The 17452-nt window shown below is 37.9% G+C and overlaps 1 protein-coding gene across 1 annotated transcript in view; it reads right to left on the bottom strand.

Moving 5' to 3' along the window:
* Positions 1-17247, bottom strand: part of sf3b3 (splicing factor 3b, subunit 3) — a 36802-nt gene extending 19555 nt beyond the window's left edge. Inside the window, exons 1-20 of the mRNA XM_030136926.1 lie at positions 17143-17247; positions 16343-16473; positions 15839-15994; positions 15528-15698; positions 14952-15124; positions 14157-14298; positions 12801-12913; positions 11682-11819; positions 11326-11429; positions 11012-11177; positions 9842-9937; positions 9427-9499; positions 7994-8145; positions 7689-7844; positions 6356-6511; positions 4982-5125; positions 4407-4529; positions 4097-4251; positions 2878-3052; positions 1108-1313 (exon numbers count right to left, since the gene is read on the bottom strand). Of these exons, the coding sequence (XP_029992786.1) occupies positions 1108-1313; positions 2878-3052; positions 4097-4251; positions 4407-4529; positions 4982-5125; positions 6356-6511; positions 7689-7844; positions 7994-8145; positions 9427-9499; positions 9842-9937; positions 11012-11177; positions 11326-11429; positions 11682-11819; positions 12801-12913; positions 14157-14298; positions 14952-15124; positions 15528-15698; positions 15839-15994; positions 16343-16412 (2669 nt within the window). The 5' untranslated portion in view covers positions 16413-16473; positions 17143-17247. The remainder of the gene's footprint in view (positions 1-1107; positions 1314-2877; positions 3053-4096; positions 4252-4406; positions 4530-4981; positions 5126-6355; positions 6512-7688; positions 7845-7993; positions 8146-9426; positions 9500-9841; positions 9938-11011; positions 11178-11325; positions 11430-11681; positions 11820-12800; positions 12914-14156; positions 14299-14951; positions 15125-15527; positions 15699-15838; positions 15995-16342; positions 16474-17142) is intronic.
* Positions 17248-17452: the final 205 nt, after the last annotated feature.

Here is a 17452-nt window from a genome sequence, read left to right as displayed (position 1 = left end):
TATCATATATACATACACATAACACACACACATATATATGTCTGTGTGTGTATAAATTTAGAGCATTATATAATTTTTGGTCACATTGATCATTTCTTTCCTGCTACTTTTTTTTATACTTGCAATGGTGATCTGTAACACACACCAGTTTCCCCTTTGTGTTTTCAGAATCAGAATACACTATTAATCAAAGAGGGAATCAGTGGAGGTAAGAGCAGCTACAACAATCCTCTTTATACAAATTTAACTGAGGCTCCGTAGTTACCGTGGAAACACTGTCATCTACTACATCACTAATTCATCTGTAAAACCCACAGAGTTGGATCAATGACAGTGGATGGAAACACTAGGTTTTGTATATATTAAGCAACACATAAAATGAACAAAAATTAATTCAAAAATGTACAAAATAATGTGATAAGAATCAGAAAAATTTACTAAAATGAAATAGAAGAAGAATAAATTGAGCAACAAAATGTACAAAAACAGCCAAAGCAATATATAAATTTGTCAAAAATGATTAATAAAACAAAATGAGTAACACGAACAAAATAAGCCACAAACAGAACAAAACTGAAGAAAAAATAAACACAGAGCTGGATCAATGACAGTGAATGGACACTTGTATAGATGGATGGATGGATGGATGGATGGATGGATGGATGGATGGATAGATGGATAGATGGATAGATGGATAGATAGATAGATAGATAGATAGATAGATAGATAGATAGATAGATAGATAGATACTTTATTGATCCTGAGGGAAATTCAATGTGTTCAGTAAATGATATATTTTACTAAAAAGGTCACTTTTTCTTCAGTTTTCTGTTATGATATAACCTTTAAATTTACTCTGAGCTTTTATGAACATCTACATGATCAGTAAATTAAATATAGCAAAATACCTGATTCACACTCAAAACTGCAGAGGATAGTATTAAAACAAATGGTGATTCATCACTTAATAAAGGTTGAATTAACCAAACAGATCAAGGTCTTTAAAGGTTAATATTCAAATAGGATGTTATACAAACACCTTTAAACCCAGCCTCTGGTTCAGTTGGACTCCACCTCTTTCCATCCACAGGTAACACCTGTACGTACCTGAATGCAGCTTCGTTCTGCTCCAGCTGCACCTGGTCCAGTGTTGAGCCCTGGATGGGGTTGACCAGTCGGACCAGCGACGCCCACTGCCCGGCGCCAGCTTTAGGGGCCCCAAAAATGGCTTCGGGCAGATTCTCGTTAAGGAAAGCGGCGGCCATCTCAGCGGCCAGTTCTCTTTCATCCTCACCGGCGGCCTCCACCATCTCCTGCAAGGGCGACACCAAAAGAAGAAACAGGTCAACGGGACATCCTGAACTGAGAGACCTGGACACTCAGGTTCTGTTCAGGATTATTGATCATTACATCATCATTCCTACAAATTACTTCTGTCCAGCTCACATACTTATATTCTTAACCCTTTTATAACAGGCCTAGATTTCTTTATGTTGTTTTTGCAAGAAAAGTGTCAGAAAATGTCTGTTTTGCCAATTCTTTTGCACATTTTTTTTAGGAAGAATTTAACTTTCAATATCTGGCCATTATTTATCATAATTATATGAAATAAATGCTTAAAACTGTGTGATACAGCACAAAAATTAAAAAAAAAAATGGACATGAATTTTTATCTTAATCTTATATTTATTATGAAAAACAACTGTAAATGTTCAGAATGAAACTTTGTGAGATTACAGGAATAAACTTTTAACTAATAAAGTATTTTCCATGTGCTCAAACATTTTAGTTTGTCTAGATCATTCTGTGTCCATGTTCTTATTTTTAGTTCTTTCTTGTCATTTTGATCCTACTGATAGTCTATGTTCACATTCTGTCTAGTTGTAGACAGAGCCCCTCATTTCACTGTCAAAAACATCCATCATCTGATTCAAAGACAGACACTGTATCGGTGTATGCCCTGGCTTGCTCTCTGCCTATAGTTTTACATATATAAAAATATACATACATTCATACAATATTTACAGCTAAAATACAACTATCAATGACTATACAATAACTTTACAAACTGGAAAAATACAGATAAAAACAGTGAAAAACAGGTGGAGAAAACTGCAAAAAACAGCATCTTAAAAGGGTTCATTCAAAGGGTTCGACTGCAGCTGAATATAATGGGGTTCTCCTGTAATCTGATCTAATACATGAAATACAACCCCAGTGTAGAAAAGAATGAAGTAGAGAGTGTGGAGGAGACAGCAGATCAAAGGGAGCAAAAAAACAAACGGGCAGAAAAACACATGGAACGAGGTTAAGCCAAACATTTTAGTAACCTCTAAAATACTGCTCCATGTGAACTACAGGTGTAGCACTGGCCACAAATGTCAAATATGTAGTATTACAATATCTATTTAACCCTAGACTGAAATATTTTAGATGTAACAATTCACCTGTAAATCATCTAGATAAGGTTTAGATGAGTTTCAAAATAATTTTAGTTCAGGGGCCACATTAAGCCCAATATGATCTCAAAAAGGTTATAAAATAGCAGCAAATTAATAACTTAACCTATAAATAATGACACCTCCAAATTAATTCTTTGTTTTAGTGCAAAAAAAAAGTAAAACTAACCCATAAAGACCCAAACATCCACTGGCGACCAAAAGCATCTACTGATCTAAACTGTTTAATACCTGTTGATCCACTAATCCTATCAATACATGTACAGTGCGCTCAAGAATAATAATACTGATATCTGTAACTATTTGTATGTTATAAACCACCAAAACAGAAACCATTGTAAGTCTAGGCACATTTTCTGGCCCAGCAGCCACATGTTGCCCACCCCTGGTCTATGGGTGCAGATATACATGCACATACCTCAGCCATCTGCTGCTTCCTCTGTGCTTTGGTCGCCTCGGTATAGGCATTGTGGTCAGTCTCAATCAAAATCAGATTGTTGGTTTCTGGGTGAATGACGAACTTCCTGGGGGTGTACTGTAGAGGAAACGCCACCTGGTTGAAGACGGCGCCTAATTTCTCCAATGCCAAAATCCTGTTGGACAAAGTGACGAAAGTAAAATAGAGAAGGAGTATGAGATATTAACAACACCCAGGTCTGATGATGGGTTTATAATTCTCTAAAGGACTGTAACTTCATTTTCACACAAATACAATGAGAGCTCTGCTCCTTATATACACTGTATGGACAAAAGTATGTGGACACGTTGAATTCAGGTGTTTCTTTTCTAACAGGGGTCTGGGATACAAAACAATAATGACTAATGTCAGAATATAGCTTTATATTGGGATAATTTTTTGTTTTGGTAGTTTTTTGTTCATTTATTTGTTTTATGTTAGCTACTTTTTTGTTTCGTTGAGTAGATAATTGTTGTATCTGTTCTGTACTGATTACTTGTCAGTATTGGATTTACATTAAGAATTGCCTTCTTTTGGGTAGGGTGGGATTATGGGAGGGATAAAAAGAAAAATGGAAGTCCTTTTTCATCACATTGGGCTGTCATGCCTGTGAAATTACTTCCAATAAAGAAAGTTAATAAAAAAAATATTAGGATCATTATCATTGCATTGCATTGATTTTGTTTGTTTTTAATATCCATTACAATGACTTTACATGTTCTGCCTCTAAATTTCTAAAATATTTTTCATGCTCTGACTGTAAATCATAATTTTCTACAACTAACCATCTATGTTCTTCACATCTCACTGAGGAAGAAAAATCTCCCATTAAACTTTAAGGAATATTGATGTTTTATCTCAAATCCTCATGAACAGGACACCTTACAGCTGTAGACATGATGTGTCCCAATATTTATGTCCGTATAGTTTAGAAACATCAATATTTATATCAATCAATGTTGAGAGAAATGAAGTAAAAAACATCTGAGGCGTTTTAGAAGCAAAGATAACAATTTAAACCAAACTAACCAATGCAATGATATTTATCCCAATATAAAAACATATTCTGTCATTAGTCATTATTGTTTTGTATCCCAGACCCCTGCTAGAAAATAAACACCTGGACTCAATGTGTCCACATACTTTTGTCTGCATAGTGTACTTCCAACTGTATCTGTACCTCAGGGTGTTGGTGGAGATGGCCACTATGCCTTCCGGACACTGCTCGGATGCAAAACCAGAGGCGTATTCCAGAGTCTCATAGGACAGAGGGGTCAGATGGAAGCGAGACTGATATGAGTAGCTGAGCCACGAGCGACTGGACATGGCCAACACCTGTTAGTGACAAAACAGACAATATGTTACAGCTCATTTTCACTCCGGTTTGAAAAATCACAGGTTATCTGGACTCAAAAATGACAACAACTACAAATCATGAGGATTATTTACAATTCAATCAGGGCTGTGAAAGTCATATCAGAGTTACATACAGCTTCCTGTCCCTGCATCCTGACTCTGAAGAGTTTAACTGGTCGTGAACCCAGGTAACGTGTTCTGGTGTCGGACAGGTCGCCGGTCACCGGATCCAGAACCGTTCGCAGCAGGACACCGTTCTGACAAAACACCAAACACACTCACATTACCAGGCTGCAGGGCTATGAAGAAACTGCACCATGCACAAATAAATGCAAAGGAAGACAAGTACAATACCAGGTGTTCTGCACATTATACAGATATAATCATTAGATCAGATTAAATTAGATAGAACTTTATTGATCACTCAGGAAATTAAGGTTCCAGTAGCAGAACAACTACTAATGCACACATATAAGAAATATAACAAGACAAAAGGAAAGAAAATAGTAATAACATTAGCTGTAAAAAATAGTGAAAAACAGGCAATTGCACATTAGAAAGTACTAGTGGAAATAGTAATAGTAAAAAAAGTAGCAATAACAGTAAAACAGTAATTACGTTCTACAGATTGAGACAGATAGCAAAACTACTAATGCTAATTATACTAAAGTGACAGTAGCTGTACTATTAGAGTGCTGTAGATGAATACCTGAAGGCCTATGTTGAGGTAGAGGAAGCCGATGGTTCCCTTTTCTCCCAGTTCGTCCTGCTTCTCCACACCGCCCATCTCCACGATACACAGACTCTCAGGCTGAGCTGGTAGAGCCTGCATACTCAGAGGCTGCAGACAGTCCTGTACACGATGCAGAAATACAGCAGGTTATGACACCTGGTTTTAGTCTCACAAACGCAAGACATCCACGATGCAGGGCAGTGCATCTATGGTCTTACTGTCAGTCAAACCATGCAGCTTCCACCAGAGCGAGTACAGGCCTATAACCTTCAACATATCTGCCTACGTGACCAGGGATGCACTGGCACCACTATTGCATATAGGTCCAACGCTGGACTGAATACACTATATGGACACAAGTATGTGGACACATTGAATTCAGGTGTTTCTTTTCTAACAGTGGTCTGGGATATAAAACAGTAATGGAAATAAAAACAACTAAATATTGATGTTTATATCTCAAACCACAATGAACAGGACCTCTTGCAGCTGTAGCCATTATGTGTCCCAATATTTTTGTCCATATCATTTATAAACATCAGTATTTCCTTAAAGTTTAATGGAAGATTTTTCTTCCTAAGTGAGATGTGAAGAAAGTAGATGGTTAGATGTGTTAGAAAATTATTATTTAGAGTCAGAGGATGAAAAGTATTTGAGAAATTTAGAGGAAGAACATTTAAAATCAACGCTGATAGAATTCCCCAGGGGTAGATGAAACACTGCTACTGTTATCCGACAAAACAGATCAGATTATCCTCTTTACATAATCTATATTATAAGAAGCCAAGTGGCCTCTGTGTGTGTGTGTTTGTGTCCAGGGATTCACACAAAATCCATACAGGGCTGACTGCTGCAGTTTGTCATACTTATGTATTTTTGGTCAATGAACAGACTAGTGGAAACGGCAAGTTGATAGGACCAATATTTTTGGAGATATTAGTAATTTTGAAATACAATAGCCTTACAATCACATTGCTATGCCCAGAATACTTTGGCGGTAACTGCTGGATAAATGGGGTACAGCATACACAAATACACAACAGCAAAAAAACTACCACATCTAGAACCCAGGTCCAGAACCGGGTCAACACGCTAGTCACTTAAATAATCTGACAACTCCAGAAATCAGATAATGACCAGAGTATTGGTGTGAGTGTAAACAAGCTCAGTGATGAGTTCCACAGAGGGAGAACGTGGACGTGCAGATCCACACATTCAGTAGTTTAGAAGAAGGAGCACATGTTCAGTGTCACGGTCCATTCAATTTATATGAGCTTGTTAAGATCTTACAACTGACTGAGAATCACTGAGCTACGTTGCTATATTAAGCAGAAAGGCTTCGTCTCTTACCGACGGGTCCAGGGAAATGATTCGGACGGTGTTGTCCACGAGTCCCACAGCCAGAAATCTGGAACGCTGCTCGCCAGGTGGAACATTAGCCAAGCTCATACACACCACATCTGCAGACATCTCCTTCCGCTCGGTGTACTCGTTCAGCTGACCCGACTGCACAGGAAGAGGAAAAAAAAAGACAAAAATCAGGATTAATACACACGTTTTTACCAATCAAACTACGAATGTACTCCTTTATTTTACAGTGACAGATGATGAAACATGGGAACATTCAAAAGTGTAAAAACTTTATTCCAAGTATAAAAAAGCAGAAAAATAAGATGACATTATTAGAACATTTTTTGTTGTCTTTGCTCTCAACATGATTTGTTGTTTTCGAAGTGGATTCAAGTATTTTACATTGTTTGGTGGTCATTATTATTAGTTTGTTTTGAGCTTTACTTGTTCTAGTTTATGTTCCTATCTACTATTTTTAGTAAATCTCACTTCGACATCCATATATATATCAAAGAAATCACTCAAATATGTTTTACTGTCCATTATTTTTAATGTATTTGAGTTACTGTGCTGAGGTGTGGGGAAACCCATACAAAACCAATATACAAACAATATATGCAACAAAAAACGCCATAAGACTGATAAATAATGCAGGATATAGAGACCATACAAATTAACTTTTTTTAAGTTTAAAAACTCTAAAATTTCCAGATTTATGCCGGTAATGGCAGTGTTTAAAGAAAGACATTTAGCTGTATTGTTTTGCGCTTTTCAAGTAGTTCTATCTATCTATCACAGATCTATCTACAGAAGATTTAAAATACATCGATTAAACCTCAGTATGCGTCACTCATTTGTCTTCTCTTTAGTTAATATTTAGTATATTATTTTTATTAATATTATTATCATTCTCTTTAGTTATTGTCTTGTTATTAATGTTTACATAGAAGGGATGTTTTTATAAACCTCTTGGGGTTTTTTGTCTCAGCACAGTCTACTGTATTTTGAGTTGTTTCTGTTGCTTTTCTTTTATTGTGCAAACAAATAAATATAAAACAAGTGGTGCCAGGCACAACAAACCCCGCCCCTCACATGATTTCGCTAATTATAAGTAAGTGGGAAGATTTTTAAAAATCATAAAAAATTTCAACTTTGACCCACTTTCCCAAAATGTAATCAGATCTATTCCGGGTCACTGGAAATTTATAAACTCAACTTGGTATGAATTCAACCAATTGTTTTGCTGCTAGAGTGTTAAACAAACAAACAAACCAAAATCAATACCCCTTGCCCCCCCTTCGGGGGGCGGGGTAATAAATTAAAACGCTCTTACCGGGTCCATTTCGAAGTAGACCAACTCCCCTCCGGTCAGAGCGATGACCACCTGCCTCTGGTTCACGGCACAGCGGACGATGGTTTTTTTGCCGGGTGTTTTCCACTCGTTCACACGCTTATCTGCTCTGATGTGGCGAATACCGTCTGGGTAAACCTGCAGACAGGACATGGAGGAGGACAACGGTGAGCAGTTTAATTTGTGTCTGAGGCAAATAATTCAGCAAACACGCAGGAAAATTAGGAGCATTTGGTTCTTTTATCAGGATACAATATGTTGCAATATTCCAGGTACAGGTCACTCACCTGGACCAGAGCGTCTTCACCGAGTAACGAGCAGGACAGAGTGGGCGTCGTTCCCAAGAAACCAGAGTCTGTCACTTCCTCTACGGTTTCTCCGATGGACAGGACCAAAGTAGCGTTGACGAAAGACACGATGATGTAGGCGTCAAACTCATCTGGTGAAACACAAAGAGAAACAAACATCAAAAATTAGGAAAAAAATTAAGGTTGATTAAGGATTTAAGAACTGAAATGAATAATACATGCAGGAGTAGATGATTTACATGAATATGTGCTACTGAAATCACACCGACTGGTCATTCAAATCTACTTTTGGGTTTTGTGTGTGTGTGTGTGTATGTGTGTTTTATAGTGATTCATGTCTGAGCCTGAGTATCAGGATTCAACAGCAGTTTCTGAAATCTTTTTCATGCCAGCTTTTAGAAAACCTCATAAATAGAAAACTACGTAACAGTACACTTTCAGCTCATTGTCCTTTTACACATTCAAAGCCGATGAAGATATAAAAAACAACACATGGTTTAACTTAATAAGTACCGTCAACTCTAGTTTGTTTAAATACACTTTTTTGTATTAACTCTTAGATGCATAAGTGGGTCAAAATTACCTGGTGAGGTTGTTTTGTTGCAATATCTAATTTCATATTCCAGGTATCCCTCAAAAACATGTTATTGACATCATGCCCTTACTTACATTTGATTGATTTTATGAAATTGTAGTTTTTGTATTATTGCCTCAACCCTCCATAGGTGGGTCAAAACGAGCCGCATTCATTTACAACAGAATTACATTTGAACCTTTGATTCATTCAACAACAAAACCAAAGGACTCACTTACTAAATACACGCTGACGTTGTATTGCTGTTATATATTATATACACTTTGCCTTTCAAATTTTCAAAATATTTTGAAAAGCATTTTAAAATTGTTTAAAAAATGAAAAATAAAAATTTCAAACATGAAATCCTTTTTTTGGACCAAAATAAAATGCAATTTTTTTTTTTTTTTTTTAAACATGACAAAATGACAAAAGTGCCATAAAAACATGTTGACTTCAACACAGGCCATTTTGACCCATTCATGGAAGAGTGGAGTCCAGACACTCGTGCATCTAAGGGTTAAGTAAACTATCATTTCAGAAAAAACAGACTGTTCTCCCAGAGGATCAACATAAATCCTGGACATAGATGACTTTTATTCTGTCCTTCCATGTTATTTTTTACTTCCATAAATTTCCCCGACCTTTGCGTTTTCTGCTCATGAAAAACAAACCATGAAAACGAGTCTCTTTCGTCTTCCACATCAGTGTCTAAAGTGATCTGGCTAAGGTTGATTCATTAAAACTGTTCAGATGCTGGGAAACCTTTTGGCTTCTACTTTAAACTGTGAACCTGAAACCGTATATGTGTTCTATGGGAGGTTGTTGCGTTCGTTACCTTCTACGTGTCGGCGTACGGTCCACACAGCATTGGGGTTACCGGGCAGCTCTGACACAGCCATCTCTGAAACCTACAGATGACGGAGGAATGAAGCAGAGAGAAGAAAAAAACTAAATAACAGCTGTGCTTTCAAAGTGGAAATGTGTGACTATTATCTGACAATATTCAGCATTTTTTACAACTGTCACTACTATAATTCTCATATATTTAATTACCAACGGTAACTTTGTTTTACTGCTGAAGTTGAAACACTGAAGTTTTTGAGTTTGTGCAGTGAGACTTTGCTGAGATCAGAGCTTAAAAAGACTCTTCAGCTTTTACTCAGAGAAGAGACATGAAAGAACTCATCACTTTCTCAGTCTGTAACATGTCTGTGTCTGTATGAGTGTCATAAACCACATGGTGAACATACCTCCAATCCGTGTCGAAGGACTCGGAGAGTAGACTTGGGTCCTCGTCCACAGGCCACATACAGCTGAGGAGTGTCCTCATTGGCCAAATCAGCAATCTGTCACAAAACAGGAAATCATCAACCCTTTATGAACAGTTGTACGCTATTGACATAATTCAAACATCATCTTTTAGCTGATATTGGGTTCCTTCTATTGGTCTGTAACACTTTAGGGTAGAGGCCTGCATTGACTGAGGGGGAGGGGGGGGGGGGGCAGAGAGCAGCAGAGTGCAGTCGGTAAGAGAGAGATGGAAGGTTTTTATTACAATGTGCAGCATTTTAACTGTGTTTTATGGTGAATTCTTGTAATTAATTGTATACAATAGTGATAGTGCTGTTTTGGAGTATTCTACTAGTGTGTTTTCATGCGTTTTTGTGGAGTTTAGATGTTTTTTTTCTCCTTTTTTCAGTTCTTACCCGCATCTTTCCGGTTTATATAGTTCAATCTTAGCTGTATTTTAGCTGTAATTATACAAATATTTCAATCTATGCATATATGTAAATCTTATTTGCGGAGCTAGCCAGGGTATGAGATGCAGTGTCTGTAAAAGAATCAGGTGATGGATGTTTTTGTCAGCGAAATGAGGGGCTCTGTCTACAACTAGACAGAAAGTGAACACAAACTATCACACAGGATCAAAATGACTATAAAGAACTAAAAATATGAAGCTGGAACATGGACAACGAATGATCTAGACAAACTCAAATGTTTGAGTACATGGAACATAGTAAAAAATGTATTTCTGTAATCGCGTAAAGTTTTGTTAATCACATTTACAGTTGTTTTCCAAAATAAATGATAAAAAATTCAGGTCTTTTTTTTAATTTTTGCTATAACACACTGTTTTTTTTAACAGTTATTACATTTAATAATGATAATTAAGGGCCAGGTATTGAAAGTTAAGTTCTTCCTGAAAAAAGTTGTAAAAGAATTGGCAAAAAAAGACAGTTTCTGACGCTTGTATTACAAAAAACCCCCAAAGAAATCCAGGTCTGTTATAATGGTAGTCCTAAAAGGGTTAATGGGCTCGGTGAGAGAGGCACTGTCAAATCCTAACCAAGCAGGACTGTTTCTTACGATATGGTAACATAGGCAGGAGGATTCAAGCAGGACTATGTGAGGAAACACACCTGACAAGACATGATGGGTGATAAGTTCTCCTGTTCATCCACCAGCACCAGGTTCTTGAGGGGGCGGGGCTGAAAGAAGAAGGTGTCTCCCTCTTCCAATGGCATCGCAGAGGAGAACTCTGGCTCCTCATCATCATCACCCAAGTGGGCGATCTGGTAGAGGTAACTGCAGCACAAACAGAACAGTGTGAGCAGTGAGGTCATCAAAGAGATGGGAACTGAGGAGGCATTCTTCTACCAGAGAAAAGTACAAGTGTCAAATGAGCCACAAATAAGATTTAAGTGGGAGGAAAACTAAATGATTACAGACTTACTGGTTTCCAAATTCTGAGGACACAAACAAGAAGCCTGTCTTCAGGACACACATGGCTGCTGCCACTGGGATGGTGTCGAAGTACTTCAGCCTGATTTCTGTGACCTGAGGAACAGCACAGAGTCATTCAGCCTTTCAAACATCATTAAACCATTAAACATACAGCTTAAGAGACATTTCTGTCGCTAATACAGGCCACTGTACTAACTGGCTTATCTTAGTGGATTTATTGTGATGCTTTATCATTTCTCCACACTTAATTGAACAGTTTGTCTACATTTTAATGTGCAGTGTTTGAGTGATGTGTTGTTTTGTTTCATAGGACATGTGTTAAATGATCCCTTTTCTTTTTCTTACCATTTCTTCATCTGTTTCCAGGGTAACTTTAAAGATGTCTCCCTGCTCCGTCTGGGCCAGAAAGAAGAACATGGACTTGGTCTTATGAGTGGCAGAGCATACGAAGATCATGCCTCTCTCTGGGTCATCCAGGTCATTCTGTGTGATGGGACGGACGAAGAACATGAACAAAATTAAAAGAATAAAGGTACAATGTACAGGGGTTGGACAAAATAACGGAAACACCTTCTATGATGCCACAATGTTAGGTGTTTCCATTATTTTGTCCAACCCCTGTAGATAAAGATATAAAACCACATGATACCAGGTCAGAAATTATCATCTTACAGAACTCATCGTCAAAGCATTTCCATATAATGTGGGACTGTGATGCTGTTAAACAACATTATAGAAGTAATCATAATGTCCTACACAATATTTTAAATATGTCATTCCCTTTGAAATCAAAACTTTATATTATGGGTGTATACCACAGGAATGAAGGAATGGAGGGTGGAGAATAGAGAGAATAACTGCATTGGTACATCATCATCCTCATAAAACTACAACACTGTAAGTAAGGTAAATAACATTCTATTTTAGCACTATTATGGCATGTTAAGTTACTTTGTAACTTATTTGTTTTTGGGGGGGGGGGGGGGTTTCTTCTGTTTTATCTGCCTACTATGCGGCCACATGGCTAGGTTGTCATTGTAAATTAGAACTTGTTCTCAATTGACCTACCTACTAAAATAAAGGTTAAATAAGTAAATAAACTGGAACTATTTGCTTCATGTTGGGAGAAATGGGTTCAACATACAAGATAATCCACAGGCCTAATTTTATTTTATATAAATGAACAATCACTGCCACATGGTCATTCCCAAATATTCATTGTTCAAGATTCATTTAATTACTTTATTTCAATTGTCCTTTCCACTGACTGATCAGAAAATGGATATATCAGAGATGAGAAAATGAGCCTGTAGTCCACGTGTAAATATGAACATAGATATGATGTGTGTGTGAATATCTGTATGAGCCTAAGATGTACATGTCTGTGAAAAATTATTAAATGAATAAATAAATAACACACAAATATCTAGTCAGTGGAATAAGATGCCTTCATTCAGGACTCACCCTGCGGCGTGGGATGGGACACCGAATGTCAGGTTGGTCTCCAAAATTCTTGTATGTGATGTAGTTTTCAGAGCAGATCAGGACTCCGCTGGGTCCATCTGAACCACCAGGAACTGGACAAAGAGGAGAATGTACTGGTGTGAGTTTCAACAGTAGTTCACTGACAGTTACCTGAAATATGTTTGAGGTTCGCTGAGATCAGAGATGCTTCATCTTTCTCCAGATTCAGTCAGAGAAGAGACATGACAAACTCATCACATCTCATCTTTTCATGCACATTACAGACATATGCTGTAAAAAACTGAGATAATTTACTCCAAATGTTGACCTTTGGAATGTGTCACCACAACTGGATGACCTTCAACCAATCATCATTTTCCAGGTAGATGGTGCACCACCACATTGGGTTCTGCATGTTGGTGGGTTCTACATCAAACACTTCCAGTTCGCTGGATTGGAAGGGATGGTCCAAGTCCCTGGACACCTCATTCACCAGATATCACTGCCCTGGATTTATGTCCATGGGGTTATGTTACAGATGTGTATCGAACAAAGATTTGAGACATCAATGACCTGAAGTAAAAGATCACTGATGCCATTGATGAGGCCATGATACAGCCAATATGGAAACAAATCCAGAACCGTCTGGATGTGCTTCATTCAACTAATGGTCCCACATAAGGTGGATTAAATGAAGCACAAAAAAAAAAAAAAAAAACCTTCAATATCTACTTTGCATTTTGTAATAATTTCCACACATTTGTCTATTCAGGGCTTGTACATATTTTTCACGGTCAAATTCAAGCACTTTTAAGGATCATCTTAAAATTTTTCCAGCACAGCACCTTATCACCGGGGTCAAATACATATCTAAAAGAATACATATACTCAGGATTTTTTTCCCACTTTCAATCAAAAGGATGTACATTGTATTATAATATAAACATCTAAAATTATGTTTCATAATAACAAAAAGTTTACAAATTAAAGACGAACACAATGTTTTATCCAAAAAAAGGGAAGGCACTTGGCATTCTCCAGATACATTCGTATCGAGACAAAGATAAAAATAAAAATGTACCCGGAGTCGACCTGAGAACGCCTGGTAGTTTTCTTTTTTGACAACGCTTTATTTTTCAAAATGTATCACCTCTCTGTAAGTAGCTTTGGTTATAATAGCAGACACTTTCAAACACTTTTTAGACCTTGAAACGCAACATTAAAATTCAAGCATTTTCAAGGACTTCAAGCACCCGTATGAACCCTGTCTATTTATTTGGTTTTGTAATAAATGTGTTAAGTCGTAAAGAGACTTCATGGACACCTTGCAATCTACCGTCTGCTTGAGCTGCTCACCAGTGATAAGGAAATTTCCGTGCTCCTCCAACGCCTCGCTGTATTTGCGAACCACGTGATTCAAGCCCAGGTCCAGCTCGTAAAAGGTGAGTGTCTGTTGCGTGTTGGCAGCTGCTTCTCCTGTCGGATCATTGTCAGCTTCCTACAGAGAATATGTCAAACAGGGTGAGACGCTGACGGCGGGAGCGTTTAAGTACAAGGTAAATAAATGTCAGGTTACTGATGCATAAATGACTAATGTGCTGAGATCAGAGCTGTTGGTGTTTCTCCACTAGAAGTCAGAGAAGAGACATGATACACTCATCACATCTACAACAAACGGAGTAACACAGGGTGTCCCTAATGTCTGGACACAGGAAATCTAATTAACCCTTTAGACCCTGACGTGTCTGTGGTGAGCATTCTGAATGTATGATTTATTTTAAATATTCATACAAATTTAACTGTTTACTCAATAGGAAAGATTTCAAAACATGCTGAGAATAGACTTTGTGGTTTCCATAGACATCCGAGCATGCTCAGTGCACTTGTTGTTCAGTGTGTTCCAGTTCACAGTTCATGTTCAACATCCTAAATCTCTTATTGATGTACATTCTGAGTGCCTTATTCAGTAAAACCTGTCAAACTTCAGTTCCTCTCTGTCTTTGAATGTTTTGTTGAATGTCGTTGAAAACTGTATTTCTTGAAAATATGCATTTTTATCTACATGTCCAGACTTTGGAGACACCCTATATTAGAATCTTCCATAACCTTAAAAATCATGTGTGATAGTTTTCCAGGTTTTCGTGAACTTACTTCATAGTCCATCTCAAGACAGGCGAACATGGGATTTTCAAAGCCAACATCGACTCCTACCACATGGTACACCAGTGTGTTGGCTTTGTGAGCTTCCAGTGGAGATGAGATGGTGAGTCGAGCAGCTGCGTCTCTGTTCAGAATATAAACCAACTTCTGTTTCTCTATAGCGCCTAAACAAAAGGACAAAAAGCAGGTAAGGCTTTGATACACAGATTTTTCTCATATTTATGGAAAAATGTTCAACATTATAAATAAGAAATAACTGAAGAAATGTCTTGTAACCTTACACTGGAAATACTGACATGCCTGGCTAAGACTTTTATAAGATATGGATACTTTTTACAATTTGTACGGGACTTGTCTTATAAATAATTCAATTTTAACTGCCAAGTATATTTTGTTGCAGAGTATGATACTGTTGGGCGGGTGGGGGGTTAGAGGGACTGTTTTCACCTGTAAGTGTCGTTATCTGTTTCTACATAACAATGTTAGACAACAATAATATATCTATGAAAAAATATATATATGTGTAGAAGAGCCTATAATAAAGAGTGTGTTTTATGGATACACTACCTATCATGACAGCTCTGCCTTTTGGGTCAACAGCCAGGAACTGTCCAGGGACAATGCGTCGGCAGCCACTCTTCCCAAATGTTTCCTGGTGGATTTTCTCAAACATGTTTTTGGAAGGATGATATTCCAGGATAACAATACGACCACTGTCACTTCCCACAACAATGTAATCTACAAAATGCACAGAAACAACGCAGGATAATGATTCTGTTAGCACAGATTCTCACTTGTTTACACACATCACTATCATTTTATCGACCACAAATCCGTATGTGTTTTCACATACACCTAAAAAGACTCGGTTAACCTACCCTTTGTTCCTCCAGTGAGTCTGAAGGCCATCAGGGACCTAATGATGCCAAACACCTCAACAGTGAGCAGGGTGTGCACCTTTCCAGTGTTGGCATCGGGCCTCAACAGTTCCAAGATCTTTCCCCTGGAAACAACAATCTCCTGCATCTTGGTTCCTACCAAGACACAAAAAAAATTCACATCAGCACATCTTGACTGTTAGCAACAAAGTGAAAAGCAAGGCTAGGCTACAATGTATAAACTGATGGTAGCTGAAAAAATCCGTCCCTTATGTGGAAGTTAAAACGAGTATACTGCCAAGCACATCTTTTACAAGTACCGTTTTTAACCGGTTTAATTCATGTTTTAAAAGCAATCTACTGTATATACAAGAGTTATCTCAGACCTTTTTGGCCTAAAATCCAGACCATATGGGTGCAGGATTTTAAAGAACTGATGCAAACCCTGGGGGCAACATGGAATCAACAAAAATGAACAGAAAAGAACATGCAGAGCCAGCTCACCGGAGAAGTTCCCATGGATGGCATGGGTAATGCCAGTGGCTCTTTGCAGGGTGATGTTGTAGAGAAACATGGCTCCTTTTCAGTGGGTTTTCCACCAAGATCTCCAGGAGCAGAAACAGAGGATTCACCCCGGCTACAGGACAGAAAAATATAAATCAGTTAGGTCTAAAAATGTGCACACGAATCTGTAACATGTATAACACATCTCCACTTTAACACATTTCTCGGTTCGACACTGTTATTAAATGACTGTTTCCGAGGGAAGTGCAAACCGTGGAGCACAAGGAAGCAGCACTGCGACTAAATACACCACAACAAAACTATGAAAGTACGACTGGTACCAGTACAAACTGAACCAGGTCCTCACACTCAAGCCTTGATATGTTGATGAAGGCTATAAATGTTTACTGGACAAACTGAGAAGCTTATATTTCTTCTGTTTACATTCCAATGACCGCCAAGCTCTGCTAACGCCTAGCTAGCTGTTAAGAAGTTACAAATGCTAGCTTCACAAATAGTAAGCACACTGAATTTCTTAACAGAATGCCTGCATTGTACAAGGTGCAACCCATTTTGTGTAAGCTCTATTTGATGGCTATATGCATGTGACTACTTTAATAATAAAGACGGCTTATTTAACTGGTTGATTAACTTGTAGAATGGACCGGAGCCCATTCATACAAAGCGCCACTTTTGGCGCTCTGTTTTCTTTCACTATCACACACAAACGTGTATAATTTAAATACAAAAACAATCTACTGGATTTTTGAGAGTTTGTAGATGTGTATAGAAGTATATTTACCGCTGTATCAGGGAAGATGACTTAGATTTCGGATCGATACAGTTTCATTTATTCAAGCGGCTCCTGCGCCACTTCAGTAACTTACGACGAGCCGCCGTACGTGGGTCCTTCATCGGCATACGCGACGGACTGTGAGGTGTCCGACGCACTGCCTGACCAAAAAGACTGGGCTGCAGTGGCGCTACATCCCCGTTAGGTGACGCAAAAGAATAATATAAAAAAAAAAAAAAAAAAAAAAAAACTGACGAAAAATAATAGAATGACCGAGTTTGTATACCTGGTTTTTAAAATGAATTTGGTACAACACA

Source organism: Sphaeramia orbicularis, chromosome 6 (assembly GCF_902148855.1).
Source record: "Sphaeramia orbicularis chromosome 6, fSphaOr1.1, whole genome shotgun sequence".
Taxonomy (NCBI): Eukaryota; Metazoa; Chordata; class Actinopteri; order Kurtiformes; family Apogonidae; genus Sphaeramia; species Sphaeramia orbicularis.
This window is presented reverse-complemented; position numbering and strand designations above follow the sequence as displayed.